Source organism: Pelodiscus sinensis, chromosome 21, assembly GCF_052426305.1.
Source record: "Pelodiscus sinensis isolate ZL-2025 chromosome 21, ASM5242630v1, whole genome shotgun sequence".
NCBI classification, from domain to species: domain Eukaryota; kingdom Metazoa; phylum Chordata; order Testudines; family Trionychidae; genus Pelodiscus; species Pelodiscus sinensis.
The window spans coordinates 19,785,596-19,804,931 of record NC_143072.1 but is presented as its reverse complement, the minus strand read 5'-3'; the positions used below and the strand labels follow the sequence as shown (position 1 = coordinate 19,804,931).

General features: G+C 46.7%; 1 protein-coding gene across 9 annotated transcripts in view; it reads right to left on the bottom strand.

The window, feature by feature from the left end:
• ACACA (acetyl-CoA carboxylase alpha) overlaps positions 1–19,336 on the bottom strand; it is a 237,340-nt gene that overhangs the window by 91,275 nt on the left and 126,729 nt on the right. For all 9 annotated transcript variants that reach the window (XM_075904774.2, XM_089772238.1, XM_089772236.1 and 6 more), the window contains 2 exons: positions 1,800–2,069; positions 1,333–1,430 (listed from right to left, as the gene is read on the bottom strand). In XM_075904774.2, coding sequence (XP_075760889.2) covers positions 1,333–1,430; positions 1,800–2,069 — 368 coding nt within the window. The remainder of the gene's footprint in view (positions 1–1,332; positions 1,431–1,799; positions 2,070–19,336) is intronic.

Below are 19,336 nucleotides of genomic sequence, written 5' to 3'. Positions count from 1 at the left end.
TGTGTGTCTATGAAAACTGTAGGTACTGGGGGTATTTTTTTATATTTATATACTGGCTTAACCTATATATATATATATATATATATATATATATATATATATATATGAAAAAGGGAATACTTTATGAAAAAAAAGGTTGAGAAACTTTTCCAGATGATTATGGGAATAGGAGCAAGGAATGACGGGAACAGGACCAAAATAAAAAAGGGAGAGAATGAGAAATTAGAATTAGGCTCCTACCTCCTCTTTCTTGCCTTTCCTTTAATAGGGTACAAAAAAGAGCGAGATAGATTCATGGAGGTTAGGTCCATCAGTGGCTATTAGCCAGGATGGGTAGGAACGGTGCCCTAGTCTCTGTTTGTCAGAGGCTGGAAATGGAAGATGGGAGGGATCACTCGAGGATTCCCTGTTCTGTTCATTCTCTCTGGAGCACCTGGCATTGGCCACTGTCAGCAGACAGGATCCTGGGCTAGATGGACTTTTGGTCTGACCCAGCATGGCCATTCTTATGTTCCTTCTCAGTCCTGCCTCCCCACCTCCATCCCCTTCTGGCTTAACCATTCTCTGTTCCGTAAGGCTCTGATCCAGAAAAACGCTTACGCTTGTGCATAAGTGCTTCCCTGAATTGGGGCTGCTTCTCTTGCTACTTCCTACTCCCAACCTCCCTTCTCCTTCCTTTTACAGCCTATCCATCTGTCCGCAAACCTCTTTTCTCTCCCCAGACACATCCCCCTCCCTTGCACCTCCAGCCTCACATTAAGAACCTCAGTGTCTCCTTTCTCATTCTCAACATTTCTGGTGCCCACTTGTACAAGTGTCCTCCTGGGGGGCAGGTGGCCATGGTAGGTGCTGAGAACAGAGGTGTGTACAGGAAATGGAACCGTTTGGAAAGGACCATTCTGCTGCTACCCCCATGCCACAGAATGAAACTGGGTTAAAAATTCACTTGGGTGGTGTCTGTTGCCATGTTTTCCAACCGAGAAGGCACTTCTGTGACCAAAGCTGTGAACTCTTTTGGGGCAGGACCATCGTCTCGTTCTGTGTTTATACAGTTGCACTCTGGAGCCCTGGCTCCACAATAGCATCTCTGACGCACGAGTGCAACACACATAATATTTGGTCCACTACATTTCATAGGCAGTTCAAGATATCTCAAGACACAACATTTCTGCCTTACTGTTGTAGTTCTACAAGGCAGATGTAACCATGGGACTAAATATGCGATGGGCCAGTGTGCTACGCACTGGCCTGTGGCTAGACAAGAGAACAAAGTAGTGACACACATGCCCCATAGATATCCCAGGTGAAGGAAGAGTAGGTCCAACAGCTTACCTAGACTCTCCTTCGTCCTCCACATGCTCACAATGAACGGAGTTCAGGGCACTGACTTTCTTATAATCTTGAGGAGTTAGGTACAAGTATTTGTAACCCTGTGGGGGCAAAGAATTAGTTTTACTCATTCTTATCAATTAATTCCTCCTGTGGCTCCACCCAAAAAGAAATCTTTCCACGGTGCATTTACCTAGAAGGGGGTAATAATAGGGGGGTTTCTGCACTCGCAACGCCAGTTGAAGGAGAAGCCGAGGATGCTCAGACCTTCTGGAAACTAGACTCTAATTCATCCCTGGGGTAACTGCTATCTCACGATCTAGCGCCAAAGCTTAACGTTGGGTCTGTCTGGCAGAGCGTTAGCTCTCCTCTGCTAACAGGGATTGGTTGGTACAAATATAGCATCAACCTGTGGAACATCCCACAGTTCTGCTGCTGCACGTGGCCTCTGAGATCAAGTGCTCACTTACTTTATAAGGGTCATCGAGGTCTTCCCACGCAACGTGAAACATGTGCCGGATCTCCTCAGCCAAACCAATCCTCGCCCCGCTGTTGGCAGCCACATAAATTCGCGGGATACCCTCCGTTCGAGCAAGCTCAGAAGCCCTAAGGAACAGCAGGTCTTCTTGGGGCCCAAAGGACCCGATTCGGTAGGTGATGTCATTTCCAATCACTATGATATCACGGCCCTCCGGGTACTCGGGGCTCTTGAGGGTCATTTTCCAGGCCACCATGCCAATCTGTGGTCACACAAAATGGGGAGGTTTTAAATACTGGCAGAGGGATTTCTGCCCTTCCCCCCCGGGCCCACTTGATTCAAAACCCTGCATCGTACCTGAGGCTTGACTAGGGATGTAAAAGGTTAACTGCTAAGGCTGGAGCAGCTCCCTGCCTGCCCCAACACCAGAGCATCCCTGTCCATGGCAGGCCCGGCTGCCTCCTCTCCTGTCACAGGTTACATGCTGGCTCCCTGGCAGCCCTTGCCTGTCCCGCTCCCAAAGAAGCCTCCCTGCGGGCTCTGCTGTATAAACCTTATTTAAGTTTCATACGGCATTGCCCACAGCACGCGGAACCGCTGAGATTTTAGTGGTTACACAGTTGCATTTTTAAATGCAATTTTACACCCCAAAGAGACCACCCCTGCGGCTACCTGAGCTCAGAAGGGACCCCAGCTGGCACTGATTCAAGGCACGTTTTGCTCAGGTAAGGGCTGCAAAATGGGCCTCAACTGACCACCCCAGTCACCGGCGCGCATGGATGCATTCTTCCCACCCACGGCATTCAGTAGCAGAGTTCCTCCCTTTACCTTCTAGGCAATTCAATCAGGGTATGTCTACACTGCCTACATTACCACCCTAGTCCAAACTGGGTGGTAATGTAGGCAACCGGAGTTGCAAATGAAGCCCGGGATTTGAATTTCCCAGGCTTCATTTGCATAAAGCCGGGCGCCGCCATTTTTAAATGTCCGCACAGCTACACGCGGCACGGACTAGGTAGTTCGGACTAGGCTTCCTTGTGTAGCCGCACGGCACGTAGTCCCCACTAGCGGACATTTAAAAATGGCGGAGCCCGGCTTTATGCAAATGAAGCCCGGGAAATTCAAATCCCGGGCTTCATTTGCAACTCCGGTTGCCTACATTACCACCCTAGTTCGAACTAGGGTGGTAGTGTAGACATACCATCAGGGATTTACCATAGCTCTGAGACACGTCCTACAAGCCCCCTCTCTCTTCCTGCGGGGCTTGTTGTTCGTCTCAGAGGACAGAGGGTTAGTTAAAGCATTCAGTGTCCCTGCGGTTTGTTTACAGGAGTCCCTGCCATCTCTTCAGGGCCACCCAGGCAATCATATTTCAGAACGATGCCTGGCCTGCAACACTCACTGGCTCCTTGCCATCGCTCTTTGCCCTCTGCGCGTTAATCCCTTCCTATCACAACTCTCTCTACTTTTGTTTTCTACCCTCCTCCTGCATGACTGTGTCTCTGCCGCCTTTCTCTCCACAGACCCCATGGCCGCCTCCTTCAGCAGCAGCCTGACTTTTCAAGCTCACCCGTGAAAGGAATGTGCTTTTATGGAGGGGTTTTTTTTTTGGTTGGTTGGTTGGTGGGGTTTTTTTTGTTTGTTTTTTTTAAGATCACCAGGTGATCCTTCCTGCCCCTGCCAATTGGAAATGACCAACATCTGGAGCCTGCCTCTCTCGCCTCTTAGCCTCTGCATCTGATCACACTGGGGAGCTGGCCATCAAGGAGCACCATTAAGAGATGTAAATAGCAACCAAGCCCCGAAAGCCACATGCTTTTCCCTGTCTCCACTTGCCCAAAGATCATAAGCTCTGAGTACACATTCCTCAAGCTGATCGCACATCCTCTGCAATCAGTATGGGCAAAGCTCTCATTGCTGATACTTGGGATGCTGAGCATTATGAACTGCGAGGGGGGGGAGGAGGGAGAGTAGCATGAGGGAAAAGAAGCTGCAGATAGATATGTGCTATATAATACAAAGCAAAACAGGCACAAAGCACAGACAAGATCCAATCAACGTCTGCAATACTATGCACTGTAATAGTTTCATTAAAAAAAAAAAAAAAAAGACTGACAGAGAAATTAATCAAAGGATCGTTGGAGAAAATGCAGGCAGCTATCCAAAAACATCAGCGCTAGTGACAGCTCCTTTCCCGGGGATCGCTGGCCAACAAAGTTGGAGGTTTCTGTGTACCTTCCTAGGTGGCTCTATTTCATTCACGCTCATTGATAGGCCACTGTGGGTGGGCTAGGGGGAAGGTAATTTTGTGGTGGGTTCTGAATATTTCCTGATGTAGGAGGAACTTTAAGCAACAAACTGCAGTGCGCTTAGAGGGGAGAGATATTCACTAGTTACAGAGGCAGGCGCATAAACCCCAAAAGGTCAGCTGGCTGATTTGCTCAAATACCAATCTTGTTGCTAAATTAATAGAAAGCCTTAATGCTGTACAACAAGTCACAAAGCAGCTGCTGACCAGCCTAAAGACGGCTGAGCCTCAGCAAAGACACAAAGGCTTACATGGACAACTTACCAGGAGCCCAAAGGACAAGCTTACTGATCAAAAATAAACCCAGGCAGCCATAACATTTGCTGTACTTTCCCTTTTTAAGTTCAGCAGCCACCCCCATACCTTGCAAATGATCGTTTTGGTCCTGGCCTCACAATTACAGGGAGAATAGTCATGGGCTGAATGCAAGTCCCTCAAGATGTGGCCCTTAGGGATAGGCAAACACCCTAACTCATAGGCACTGAGGCAAGGGCTGCAGGATTAGCCTGATGACACTATGGGCTACCCAACAGAACCTCTCTCTCGGATAATTTAATAAACCACAGATCAGTTCAGTCCTCCATTGTATGTTGGATAGCAAACCCAAACCAAAGCAAAAATCCTTCTTTCTTCATTAACATCATAATTAAAAACTGGAAGGGGGCACTTTGTAAAAAGATTTCAGGCCGGCCAGCAGGCCAAACAAGGCAAGATTCCCAGTTTTAACTGGGGAGGTATTTTCCCACACTCCCTTTTGCTTCCTTGAAAATGGCACACACACATCGCACTGTAAACGTCTTCCAAAACAAGACACGAGAAATGCGGATATTGTGCACAGATATCTACCCTAGTGTAACAAACCACAGTTGTCCTGGCTACAAATAGACTACGGCCATTAGCAGGGAAGAAACTGGTAATCTTCAGCACCAACACACAAGCACAAACCACTTAAGATACAGGAGTAGCTCTGTTAGCTTTCAATACTTTAATTCTCCCTGTGGCCAGAAAAAAAAAAAAAAGATAGAAAGAGAATCACACGCACTATGACAGGATCACAACATGCTCTGTAAAGATATGCTATTACTATCCTCGGTTTACAGATGGGTAAACTGAGGCGCAGAGGAATTAACAGACTTGCTCCTGGTCTTTAATGGGACCAGTGTCAGAACCAGATTATAATTCAAAAGGCCTGACTGCCCCTCCTATGCTCTATCCTCAAGATCATGCTGCCTCCCTCGATGTAGGATCAACTCAATGTTGTTTTTGTGTGTATTATAACAAGAGGTTTCATACTCTAAACCAGGCATGCCCAAAGTCCGGCCCGCGGGCCAATTGTGGCCTGTGTTCCGGTTTAATACGGCCCCCCAGGTAATTTGGCAATATCTATCTTTTATGGCCCCCAACGAATCCATATGTATTGAGATGAACACATTGTAAAATCTCAGTTAATGTCAGTTGGTCTAAATCAGTTATAAATATATTTGGACACAACATGTATACTTGGTGTTATGTTCCTGTTCATATTTTTTGAACTTAAAAGTTGACAGACAACCTTTATTACCAATAATATGTAATGTACTTTACAATGTTCCTGACATATTTTTCAGCTTCCTGTATTTTTTTTTCATCTGGCCTTCAGATATGAAAGGCAGAGTGATTTAACACCTGTTTAGATTTGTCATCCATGTGACGAAATGAAAAGTATGCCGTTTGCAATAAACTTTGCATAAAATAGTTAATTTGCATTTAATTTTAATGGTTCAAAGAATGTCAGGCAAAATGGTCGGCCCTCACGCATGTTCACTTCATCAAATCTGGCCCTCGTTGAAAAAAGTTTGGACACCCCTGCTCTAAACATTTCCCACCAACACAACACACCTCAAAACAGAAGCATGGGATTGGCTTCCCAACCTGTGGTTCTGTATCTGCAATATACATCCTCATAAGACATTTTATCCTTTAGGTCTTCTCACCTTCTTATCCAGTGCTAGAAGTGGGCCACATCCACCCTGACTGAATTAGCCTCATTAGCACTGGTGTAACGCTTGTATCTCTTCATGTTTCAATCCCAGCCACCTGAAGCTTTCACTTCATGCATCTGAGGAAGTGAAATGCAACTCACAAAAGCTTATGCCCAAATACACGTTTATCTTTAAGGTATCACAGGACTCCTTGTTTTTATCCTTATCTGAAATTGTCCTTACTCCATTGCTGTAGACTTACAGGAACATTATTTAACTAGGGCACAACGAATTTTCAGATCTAAATAACTTTGGATATGCTTGAAAATAGTTTTACCATGCAAACATTGGAAACAAACATATGCTATCAAAAAGCATCAGTAACCCACCATACTATTTCACATCCCTTTTTGATTCCCCCCACACATACGGTCATTAGTGTTAGTTAGCAATAAAAGAAACAGGGCACAGCCAAGGAATTTTTTTTCTTTGAAAGGCTCAGGTGCTATTTAAATGTATGGGTAGGAGGGGAGAGCTTTCTATTTTAGGGGGGGGAGAGAATATGTTTTTTAACTTAGCAGCAGCATGCCAACAAGGAATAGTTTACGGGTTAATTACGCAGGCTGAGCTAATCACCTAAGAGTGCTGCCGGAACAATCACAGGATGACGGCAAGGGATGACAGTTTAAAAATAGGATCTTGAAACCAGCCATAGCAGTTTGGCAGCACTTGTCTTAGCACACTTCGATCCCCAGCACAAGGAAGAAAGAGAGAGAGGGGGGTGAGGGGCATAAAAACAAGAACCGTCTCATTTAACTGTTTTTATGTTGGTGAAATGATTTGTGCCACAGTATTTCCATAAGAAGTGGGACCATTACTCTTCTGTAGAAACACATTTGGTTTGAAAAGTATCACTGGACAGAACGTGAAAATCAAACCAGATGAATTATTCACAGCCTGCGATCAGAAGTGATCATTATTTCTGGTGTTCCAAATGGTGATTAGGATGCAGTGCTTAGATGTCATTTGCTCTCTGAGTAACACCAGCAATGCAGAATGCCATTACACATGTATATTACATGCGCACACACACACATTTTATAGATATGATTTTATACACACCCTCTCCCAGAAGACCTTGGCTTAATGTGACTGTTAGCAGATAGTAAAAACGTGATATTAACTAACGTTCATTTTCATGATGCTGAAATGCCATTAGTTTGACACCCAGTGTCAACACTAATCATGACCTAAAATTAACACCAAAATTGACTTCAACATTAATTGTGCTATCAATGTGAACGGTAATACACACAGTGATGCAGTTACAAATTGACTGCCAGTGGCAGTCAGAGCGGTTGACAACAGATACCAAAGGGTGAATGGGAAGAAAGTAGGATTCCATTCTCTCTCACAGTAGCACAGCAGATACAAGAAATGATGGGACACGGATGCAAATGGCAGGGATCCTGGGGGAAAGCTGCAAGTCCTTTTCTACCACGTTCAATAATTCCTCAAGAAAATGTAGTTGACACAAAATCTAATGCAAACTAGAACACCTTGTTAATCATCAGCATGGGTGTTTATGAGCCATGGCAATCATGTTGTTTCACTCTATTTCTCTCAGCACAAGGATGACATTAGATCACATGTATTTTGTACCATGCTTAACTTTATTTATTTTTAAATTTGGAAACCTAGACATGGCTTTCTAAAAATGCCCCTACCACAGTGGGTGGGTGTTTGGTTTTTTAAGTTTACAGTCAAATAGTATACGTTTCCTTCTAAGAGTTTTCATGAGTAACACAAATCACACCTCATCTCCCATTTTATTCTGTGTGTGTTTAATTTGTACATCTCTGTCCATGCAGGTTCAGATGTGTATTTTACTTATTAGTTTTTGTACAGTGTAATACAGATCTTGAAAAGGAAATTTAAAGATTTCAAAATCAAGCTTCCAAAAATTAGGAAATACCAGAATAAATGTTGCCCACACAACCATCATTCTTCCACCTTGTTCTTAATTGTAACATCCCATATTTCTCCCCACAACCTCTTCCTCATTCAGGGTCTGAACCAGTGTCTATTAATTCCGATGGGTGCTGGAAGAGGCCTGCAGTGCACACAACACACACTGAATGTGGCAGGTCGTGTGTTGATTTTTTAACAACAAAACTGAAGGAGAAAAAAAAAATCTCACGGAAATTACAGTGGGTGCAACCAGGAAATTTCAGACCCATGGAACAGACTTCTACTGCTTGAGCTAACGAATAAATGTCAGCAGTAGTACGCCACTGACGTTTTAGTTGTCTATTAGGAGTTTTATATTTATTGGTTTAAATATAAAACTTTGCAAAATTAAACCTTGCAGCATAGGGAAAAACCATTTTTTGGAGGGGGGGTTATTATGCACTGCCCAGAGTAGTGCTCGACTGTATAAAAGCATCTAAACAATTCTTAACCACTAGAAAGAGTTGTTGTTTTCAACACTGCTGACTCAAAAATCGCTCACTTCATTTTCTTACAAACATCCAAAAAGTTAACATCCTGGGTAAGACCAATCATGAAAAATTCCAGCTCAAAACCACATTTTTGTAGCATCTGAAAATTGATGTTGAGACGCAAACCTTTCAAACCTGAAACTACTAGCAGCACTGCTATCATACCTTTTATAAAATTAGGGTTACAGAAGTTACCGTTGTCTGTAATGCGGTGTGAGAGAAATAGCATGCTGAAATAATTGATCAGCATGGAGGATTAACCGACCCGGGCAATTTGAGTTGCTATGAGGCATCTCCTTTTAACCATATGAACTGCTGTTGAACACTGCAGTTGTGTGCTCAAAATCCCATAATCCAGTGTCATCTGCATGTGTCCCTCCATTGATTATAATCCTAATCAGGAACTAAAAAGGACCCACTTAATAGGTTTACTCTTCACACCCACTGCTCATTGACAGTAATATTAGACGTTCCAGGCACATAAAAAGGAAGACAAGATTTGCCTTCACCAATGCTCAGGAATCCATTTCAGGAAGTTTATTATTTTAATGTATGTGTTTTGCCCTACCTTTGGAGGCACTTAATGGCTCTGTAAAATGGCACTCTACTGTTCTCGACTGAAAATCTGTTCCATTCTGGTCCTTATGCTACTACCATCAGGTATTGAATCACCATTGGGGCCTAAAATATTCTGCTACAGAGGCTCCCTTGGTGAAACTGCACCCAACTTATTTCAGATGAGTACAGCAGAAACAGTTGCTCAGGTTTCCGGTCTATAACCTTCAAGAGCCTTTACACAGGGTTTGTTCCCAAGTCTCGTTAAGGGGAGAAGTTCTCTCACACCGAATGACAGGACTTTTCATAAAACAAATCGGGGGAGGGGAAGGGCAAATGGAAACACACAGGGTATGTCTACACTGCACAGCTATTTCAAAATAAGCTATTCAGGAATAGTTATTCTGAAATAGCACGTCTACACTGCAGGGAAGCCTGAAAATTAGTCCGAGGCAGGCTTCCCTAATGTAGACGTGCTATCTTGATTTAGAGCCCCAGGAGGGACTGGGAAGGAATAACTTAGAATGGCCCTGGTGAGGGGCTATTTCGAAATAGCAGCAGATGAGAGTCTACATACGCCTTATTTCGAAATAGCTATTTCAGAATAGGGATTATTCCTCATGGAATGAGGTTTACAGAAGTCGGAAGAAGCTGTCTTATTTCAAATTTATTTCGAAATAACGGAATGGCTGTGTAGCTGTGCACATTATTTCGAAATAACGCTAGTTATCTCAAAATAAAATTGCTGCGTAGACGCACCCACAGAGAGAAACTTATTCCATTCCCCCTTCCCAACCCTACACTAACTTACAGACCTTATAAACACACAACCCAGCTATGTCTTGTCTTAAGTTCTTTCAGGTTTATTAAATGTATCTGAGCACTGAGGTTTTAATACCCTCTGTCCTGTGCTAAGAGAGGGGAAAGCAAGACAACATAGAACCCACAGAGCATAAAAATAGCTTAACTATTAAGCCTTCCCTGCATGAAACTCATTAGCTATCCCTCTGTTGCACCAAACAACACATGGAGCTGCTGCACAGGGGTTCCTCTACCCCTTTTACTTAGCTCTTTCCTGTAACACGCCTGGGCAAATCTTCCCACATGCAATGGAAAGGATGCTTGCCAACGCTTCGCAAAAAGGTTCAATCCCAGAGTCTCTCTCAACCTCAGGCAACTGTGAAGGGAAAACTGTGACATCTAGTGTCAACAGGAAAAAGTGACTCTGTGTGTGATCTAGCTGGAGAACCGGGGATGGGGTATCAGGAGAAGTGTCCCAGAAACAACCGTCGCCTCCTTGCTGTGGAGGGCCACATTCACTGTTGTCATAAACACAACTCCGCTGACCCCGCGGGCAGTGGTGAATGTGGGTCCAAGTTAATGAAACACTTTGGTGAAACTGAAAAATGAAACCGGTGAAATCTGTACCAGTATGAAGAGCGGGCTGATGGCCTAGGGGAACAATCACTTTGTCAATACTGGGATTTCAGATACATTATTGAAACTTTAGACCAGCAGTTCTCAAATTAAGGGGAGGCAGCCCAAGCTCACGCTCTCTCGCCCACCCTCCCTGGAAGTGGCGGGGCTCCAGCAGTCAGCCCAGGCGTGAGAACCAGCTATAGATGCAATATCGTACTCAAGGAGTACCATACCTATTAGGAGGGCATTTCTCCAGCTCTCCGCTTAAGACTATCTATTCAGAAGTCCAGACTAGATTTTCAGAAGAGTTACTCCCTGAAGTTGGCAAATCTGTATATGTTCTCTCAACGGGAGCTGCTGACACTTTCAAAAATCTTTGCTTATCTGTGTTAACACACCACTCTGACACTGCTAGGGGCATCCGTGTTCTCACAGGACGCCTGCTTATTGAACCAGATTAGAGATTCATGTTACAATCTCAGCCACGGCAGCGTTACACTTCTAAGGCACAGGTCGGCAACCTATAGCACGCGTGCCATAAGCAGCACACAAGAGGATTTTCACTGGCACGTGAGCCTCCTCACCCGATCCGGCGTGTGGGAAACACTAGCCCCCCTGGCTCCATGCATTGCCATTTCCCTTCCCCCAGCGAGGACAGGCTCACACTAGTGCGGCGTGGCAGCAACGGCCTCCCTACCTCCCCCACACACACAGAGATCGTAGACACTCTGGGCGCTTTGCCAGCAGGCGGCCAGGGTGGCTTCCAGGGCTGCACAGTTTCCAGAGCATTTTTCGAGTCCTGGCAAGCCCCGTCACCCACTCGGCTGCCCACCACCGCCCTGCACAGCCCCCTGCCCTCCCCCGCAGGACTGCCTCTGCTGCACGAGGCCCTGGTCTGCTGCCGCCTCTATCTCCAGGTGGCCATTCATTGTTAGTGGCCGCTGCTGGGGGGCGGGGCGGGAGAGAGGGAGGGGTGCCAGGTCCAAGGCAAAACCCGGCGGAGCTGCTCCTGAACCTCAGTGCCTTGGAGCTGCCGCTTCAGCCCCAGGAGGGGCCGCACAGAGCCCGGCTGAGCGCTGCAAGGTCGGGTGTGCTGGGGCTCAGCAGGTGCGCCCCTGCTCTCTCTCCTCCTGCCCCTCTCGTCCCCACCCCGCTAGGGGAACAGCAGCACGTGGAAGCACTCACTCTGACGCTCTCCACCGCCAGCTGAGTCTGGCAGGGAAGGTTGGGCCTCCCTTCTCCCCCCCCCCCCCCCCCCGCATGCCCTCCGAGCAGAAAGCCAGAGCTGCAGCCTCGTGGCTATGTGGGAGGAGGGGGCTGAGCTCCCTTCCCATCCCCTCGCCACTGGGGGAATGGCAGCGCAGTAACACGTGAGGCTTTCCCCAGTGCAAGGGAACGCCAAGCCAGGTAAGTGTCCCTCTTCATTACCGGACCCCACCCTCCAATCACCCTCACTCACTCCCTTCCCCCCACCAAGACCCCACATCCACAGCTTGCTCTGACACCCTGCCTTGCTCCTGCCCGCTCCCTCTTAGGGAAGACACCCTACCCCCAGCAGTTGGGGGCCACCTCAGTGAGGATTGGGAGTTTTGGAGGAGTTCTTTCGCTTCTCACTTGTGTGGTCCCCAACAGATTTCTCTGTGGGTCAGTGGTCCCCGACCCAAAAAACACGGAAACCTTTTGTGTCAGACATAAATTAATATTTTATTTCATTTTAAATAAAGTTTGATAAACTAACATGAGAAAGTTAAAATGCTTAATCTGTTTAATAATTTAAATTAAACCGTTCTCCCTAGCTGCAGCTGGTTCAGAAAATACGATCACTGTAGCTAGCCTGCCCCTTCCCTTTCCACTCAGACCCATACATAGAAGTGAAGTAATTGAATCTTGGCATGCCACTTCTGAAAAGCTGCCAACCCCTGTTCTAGGGTACACAGTCTGTCAGAGAGAAACCATCAGCCATACACCTAAATTAAAACATACAAAGGTTCTCCATAGTACCAAACTGATCTGTTTTCTGAGAGGGCAAGGTTCTGAGCACCTCCAGCCCCCACTGGTGCCAAAGAGCCCCCAGAACACCCCCCATAGAAACTCTTCAGCTCCTTGCTGGACTGGCTTCTGCACGGCGCTGTTTTGGTTTGTTTTTTAAAGGGAGGGTACAAACCAGCAGGAGCTGGTTTAAAAAAAAGTTGTGGCATAAAGCAAATAAACCTATTAATTGTATGAACTTAAAATGACTTCACTGAAAACCTTAACAAGTGGAGATGTTTTTGTCTGCAAATTATTGTAACACTTTTTTCCCCCCTTTTCAATTATGCAGTGTATCTATTTCAATGTACACATTTCAGTGCCTTGCTAATTTTGAGACATACTGAGCGTCCACGTGGCAGGCATTTCATTTTTCACGTTCCCATTTGGGAATTACTAAATTTGTGTCTCAGAAATAGTCACAATCGTAGCTCCAATTTGCCAGGGAATATGATGGAATTATTGCTGACTGCTACGACTTGATTCTCCACATGCTATGCCTTCTTCGGTTCTCCTACATACACATTTCCTGCCACTAACAAATCTGTATTAGCAAATTAGCTCCAAAACAGTTCTGAATTCTATCCTGTTGCGTGGTCAGGCTCGGATGGCGGAGGGGTCCCAGCATGAGAGCCCGGGAGAGAAGGGGGTCAGGCTTGGATGGCAGAGGGGACCAAGTTCCAGCAGCTCCTCCCCAGCAATGCAGCCCCCGGGGCGTGAAGTGGTAACGGGAGCTGGAGCAGCCCATGCCTGGAGGAAACGGCACCGAAGCTGGCCACAGCAAGCAGTTGGGGATGGAGGCAGAGGTGAGCAGTGGCATGAGGGAGAGAATGAAAATGCCCATGCTTCACTGAAATCATTGCTCTGGGGTGGAACTGGGGATGAGGGATCACGGCGGCTGCAATTCTAGCAGGCACAGCCACGGAAGGGATGCGTGTCCCCTTGAGTGCCCCTAGCCAGCCCCTTCCACCTCCCTTGTGATTGTCTCTCTTTTGTATGGTTTTATGTGTCCCCATACAAACTGGGGGCAGGGAGGAGCTTCAGCCCCCCATCCCTCCCTAAAGGGCACCTGGGGGAGGGAGGAGGAGGATTGGGGATGGAGCAGTCCCTGACAGGGGAGGGCAATGTCCTTTCACTTGCCTGTTAATTCTGTCGCTTTTCTGTATGGTTCTGCGAGAAGCAATCCCATTCCAGGCACATCCCATTTTCCTGGCACAACCAAACCTTGACCTTGCCTTCAGTTAGGATAAGAGGAAGTGGTATACCAAATGTGGTAGTCCTAGCTCTTACCGTTTAGGAGGAGTTTTTGGACAGACAGGTATACGGACACTCACAGACAAACTCAAATATATAGAAGATCACGTAGCTTTGGAAAATCATGGGAGACAGGAGAGATTCCAGAGGACTGGAAAAGGGCAAATCTAGTGCCCATCTATAAAAAGAGAAATAAGAACAACCCAGGAAACTACAGACCAGTTAGTTTAACTTCTGTGCCAAGGAAGATAATGGAGCAAGTAATTAAGGAAATCATCTGTAAACACTTGGAAAGTGGCAAGGTGATAGGGAACAGCCAGCATGGATTTGTAAAGAACAAATCATGTCAAACCAATCTGGTAGCTTTCTTTAATAGGATAACGAGTCTTGTGGATAAGGGAGAAGCGGTGGATGTGGTATACCTAGACTTTAGTAAGGCGTTTGATACGGTCTCGCATGATATTCTTATCAATAAACTAGGCAAATACAACTTCGATGGGGCTACTATAAGGTGGGTGCATAACTGGCTGGATAACTGTACTCAGAGAGTAGTTATTAATGGTTCACAATCCTGCTGGAAAGTCATAACAAGTGGGGTTTCGCAGGGGTCTGTTTTGGGACCGGCTCTGTTCAATATCTTCATCAATGATTTAGATATTGGCAAAGAAAGTACGCTTATTAAGTTTGCAGATGATACCAAGCTGGGAGGGATTGCGCCTAATCTGGAGGATAGGGTCATAATTCAAAATGACCTGGACAAATTGGAGAAATGGTCTGAGATAAATAGGATGAAGTTTAATAAAGACAAATGCAAAGTGCTCCACTTAGGAAGGAACAATCAGTTTCACACATACAGAATGAGAAGCGACGGTCTGGGAAGGAGTACGGCAGAAAGGAATCTAGGGGTTATAGTGGACCACAAGCTGAATATGAGTCAGCAGTGTGATGCTGTTGCAAAAAAAGCAAACATGATTCTGGGATGTATTAACAGGTGTGTTGTGAGCAAGACAGGAGAAGTCATTCTTCTGCTCTACTCTGCACTGGTTAGGCCTCAATTGGAGTATTGTGTCCAGTTCTGGGCGCCACATTTCAAGAAAGATGTGGAGAAATTGGAGAGGGTCCAGAGAAGAGCAACGAGAATGATAGACGGTCTAGAGAACATGACCTATGAGGGAAGGCTGAAGGAATTGGGTTTGTTTAGTTTAGAAAAGAGAAGATTGAGGGGGCACATGATAGTAATTTTCAGCTATCTAAAAGGGTGTCATAAGGAGGAGGGAGAAAACTTGTTCATCTTGGCCTCTGAGGATAGAACAAGAAGCAATGGGCTTAAACTGCAGCAAGGGAGGTTTTGGTTGGACATTAGGAAAAAGTTCCTAACTGTCGGGGTGGGCAAACACTGGAATAAATTGCCCAGGGAGGTTGTGGAATCCCCATCTCTGGAGATATTTAAGAGGAGGTTAGATAAATGTCTATCAGGAATGGTCTAGACAGTACTGGGTCCTGCCATGAGGGCAGGGGACTGGACACGACGACCTCTCAAGGTCCCTTCCAGTCCTAGTATTCTATGATTCTATGATTCAATTATACCCCCTGCTTGAGTGGTGATTTAACACCTAGCACTGGTACAGTGCTTACAGCTTCTAAGGTTTGTTTCTTAGTTAAAATTTGCACAAATCAATCACCACAACACCGCGAACTACATCAGAGCGACCCTGTTTTACCAATAAAGAAAGCGAGGCACAGGAAACCTGACTAAAGCTTCCCAATGATAAGGGCCTAAGAGGTCTAACTTCTACCTTGTCCTTTAGAAATGTGGCCTTTCATTCACGATTCACTAGGCAACATTTCTTAGCGACTCCATCATTTTAAAGGCGAGCGTGTTCGTGCTCACATATCCTCTCGCATACATTCAGACAAGTTTGGAGACCAAATGAAATGTAGCTGGTGAAAAGATGCTTAGTTCTCAAATGTGTCTGAACCAGTTAAAAATGTCGTGTTATTTTCCTCCCTCCTCTGGCTCCTGGACAATGCCTCCACTCGGAATTACAAACTTCTCTCACAAAGGTGGGTGACAGCAAGGACCGAACAGATAACAGTTTGCTTCACGTCTAAGTAGAAATATGCAGCATCTGCAGGACGCATCTTATTTGTGAGCAAAAGCAGCCTGGGTCTATTTCCTGCCTCTTCTTTTTAAACACGCCTGTCAGCTTGGTTTTATCCACGTTGCCTTTTCCATTCCAGAAACGAAGCTTGAGGAATCAAACCTCAACTGTCCCTCCTCTCCTCCCACTTGCCATCTTCCTTGGTGCGAGGAGCTGGAGTGCAGGCTTGTGACAAATCTGTTTCCTCAGCTAAAACAAATTAAACGGTAAAAGCCTAAAGTCAGCTCTCCCTGCTCAAGCGAACGCCGCACAGAGGCATGCCTCTGTTTGACAGCTCGTCCCCTCCTGAGTGTCACCTGTCCTTCAGAATTCGAGGGCTGAAACCCTTTCCTTAGGTTGGCCACTTTGCCACTGAAGGGGCTCTATTGTGTCCCCTGGCTACTGGTAACAGAATTCAATACTAACGCCTCACACCTCATTTTCGCTGTGTGTTGTCCTACTGTAACTAATCTATCGAGGAGCTGGCTTGGCTGACATACTGTACAGGCTGCCCGGAGCATTAGCCACAAACCTCTCTGGGAAAGGAGAGAAATGGAGTCTTCGGTTTCGCTCTTTGCTTCAACCGAGACGGAGAGCATGCCCGAAAGATTCTGGAGTGGGTCATTCCCTTGTGGAATATTAATAGAGTTATCAAGATTCGACTCGGAATTTGGCCATCCTCAGTCATCTTCCAAGGAGATGGACAGCAAAAGGAGGTGACAAACAGCGCAGACACTAACTGCATGTTGCTTGCATTCTTGCCTTATTTTCACAGCCCTCAACATACCGCATCTTACAGAGTTTTACCCATGGCAATATTTATACAGCCCCCACAGGGCTCTTTGTGCTGCTGGGTTGCGTCTTTCCACACAAGGCACAACTTACATCTTTCAAGGGTTAAAAAGAACTACTAATTTTTTTGGTCTTTGGGTACAGAATCTCATATAATAAGACTATTTGTATTCATACTGGCAGAGTAAACACTACATGTTCATGCCCAGGCAGCTCTGTGCTTGTAATTTCAGCAAGAACATAGCTCTGTCCCTTGGGGACTTCGCTTTTCCTCCAGTCTCCATTCACTCAGGCACAGAACGAGAGCAGAGAGAAATGCAGATGGAAAGAGAAAGACCATGGCAAGAGGCTCCACACCGCGCTGCAGCCTTGGACCTCTTGGCAAAAACCCCAACATTCACCCAAAATAAAAGTCTCATTTGGGGGTTTCATTACATTAGTTAAACCATTCTTTCTATATGCTCAGCAGTAGCAGAAAAAAAACCACTCCCCAGTTCTCCATTTATCGGGTTTGTCTTGAAAAGTCCGATTCAAAATCTTTCCCTGACAAAGGGCTTATAAAGAGAGATGCAGTAAACACTGCTGCAAATCTCCCTGAACTTCCTTGCTGGAATAACCTGCCATCTCCACCCATCACTGCTCCCAATAGGAACAAGACTCTTACCAGTCTTAAGGTTAACATGCTTGGTTAAAGGGATACTGGTAGTTTAACAATAATATACAAAAACATGAATGCCACTGCTGAATGCAACTGCTGTCTTAGATGGTTTACATTTAAATATCCAAAGGGACATGTACTTTTTTACTGCAGTTCATTTTCATTATCCAAATTCAGTGATCAGGTTCACTTTCGTACTAGGCAACTTCACTTTCCTGCTAGCTCAGCCCTGCAAACTCTGACCATATTTCCCGATGCTGAATATGGGACACCTGCTAAAATTACTTGTATTCACGTGAGTTCAGTGGTGATCAGTCAGAACTGGGTGGTACAAACATTCAAATTAGCATCACGTTTTCTGAGCCCGTTAAGAAGAACGACTGCCTAGTTAGATTCTTCTTCTTTGGCTTCTTATCTTTCAGGCTCACACACGAGAGGTAATGCACGCGTTCCTGTGCCCTTTTCCTACATGGGGGCTGATCAGCAAACCTGACCCTCCTGCCTGACTCGGCTCTCCATGCCTGCCTGCCCAGCTGGGTCCCTGGGACAGACCTGGCTCTCTTAGAACCCGGTGCCGTGTCTTCTTGAGGCACGATTCTTGACAGGGTTCACACCAGCATGTGGCCAGCAGCAGCCTTTCAGCACTGGGCAGGAGAGAAGGGATTGAAGCTGCCTCTAGCTGCAGGGAGCATGTGTGTGGGAGAGAGGGGGGGAGACCAGTGGGGCCAGCCAGGGGGGAGACCAGGGCAGTCTCTCTGCAGAGTGTAGACACAATCCTCTAGGCTGCTGCTGCCCACTGGGGTAACCCAGCTGTCTCCTGTCCCCTGGCTACAGCATGGGCAGAATGGGGTTCATCCCAAAGGACGCACTGTGCACCAGGGCCCTGGGAACCTGCCTACAGGAGTTTCAGCTGCCCTGGAGCCTGGCCAGAGGGGTGCCTCAGCAGGGGATGGTGCCGAGGGGATGAAGCAGAACTGTACTCTGTAGTGGCAGGAACCATGGTTGGTGGGGGGCAGGTGAGAAAGGTGCTAAGTCCTGCGAGCTGCTACAGAGCCTGCAGGTTCAGGGCATGGACAGGAGGGACACTACTTACACGTACCATTCCTGCGCTTAGCTGAGGAGAGGACTCCCGGTGTCAGTGCTATGCAGGGCTTTGGCACACACAGGGCTCAGCTCCTCCTGTCCAGCAGCTTGAAGGAAGGAATCTGTTGGCCAGGCTATTGGTGAGCTGAGCAACAGGATAAGTCCTGCTGAGGGGGATCAGGATGTGTCCTGCTTGGGTGGGGGAGATCTGGAGGAGCAGTGGGGCTGGGGGGGGGGTGAAGGCGCAAAGCATGGAAAGAACAGCAAGAGGGGGAGCATGCAAAGGGCCGGTGAGTAGCCAGCAGAGGCGAGACCCTGCCTGGTTCCTGACCGCACACCCAGGCTCCACAGCAGGCAGCCAGTGCCGGCTGGAAACAGGACAAGGGGTGTGGCCCTGCTTGCCAAGAACCAGCACACACCAGAGCTGTGCTGATGGATCAGCAGGGGGTGCAGCTGAGCCCATGCGCTGCATCTTTGCCCCAACACCACCCCCAGGCTATGTCTACACTCGCAGCTTCTTGCACAAGAACATCTTGCGCAAGGGTTCTTGTGCAAGAAATCTTGTTCAAGGAAACGTCCACACTGCCATGTGCGAGCTGTGCTTTTGCGCAAGAGCGCCCATGGCAGTGTGGATGCTCTTGTGCAAGTAAGCTCCGATGGCCATTTTAGCAATAGGGCTTTCTTGTGCAAGAAATCCCTGCCGAGCGTTCACACTGCCCTCTTGTGCAAGAGCTCCTGCGCAAGAGGGCTTACACCTGTTAAAAAAGAGCGTAGCTCTTGTGCAAGAAGCCCTCTCTTACCACGCCGTACTGTAAATTTCCTTGCGCAA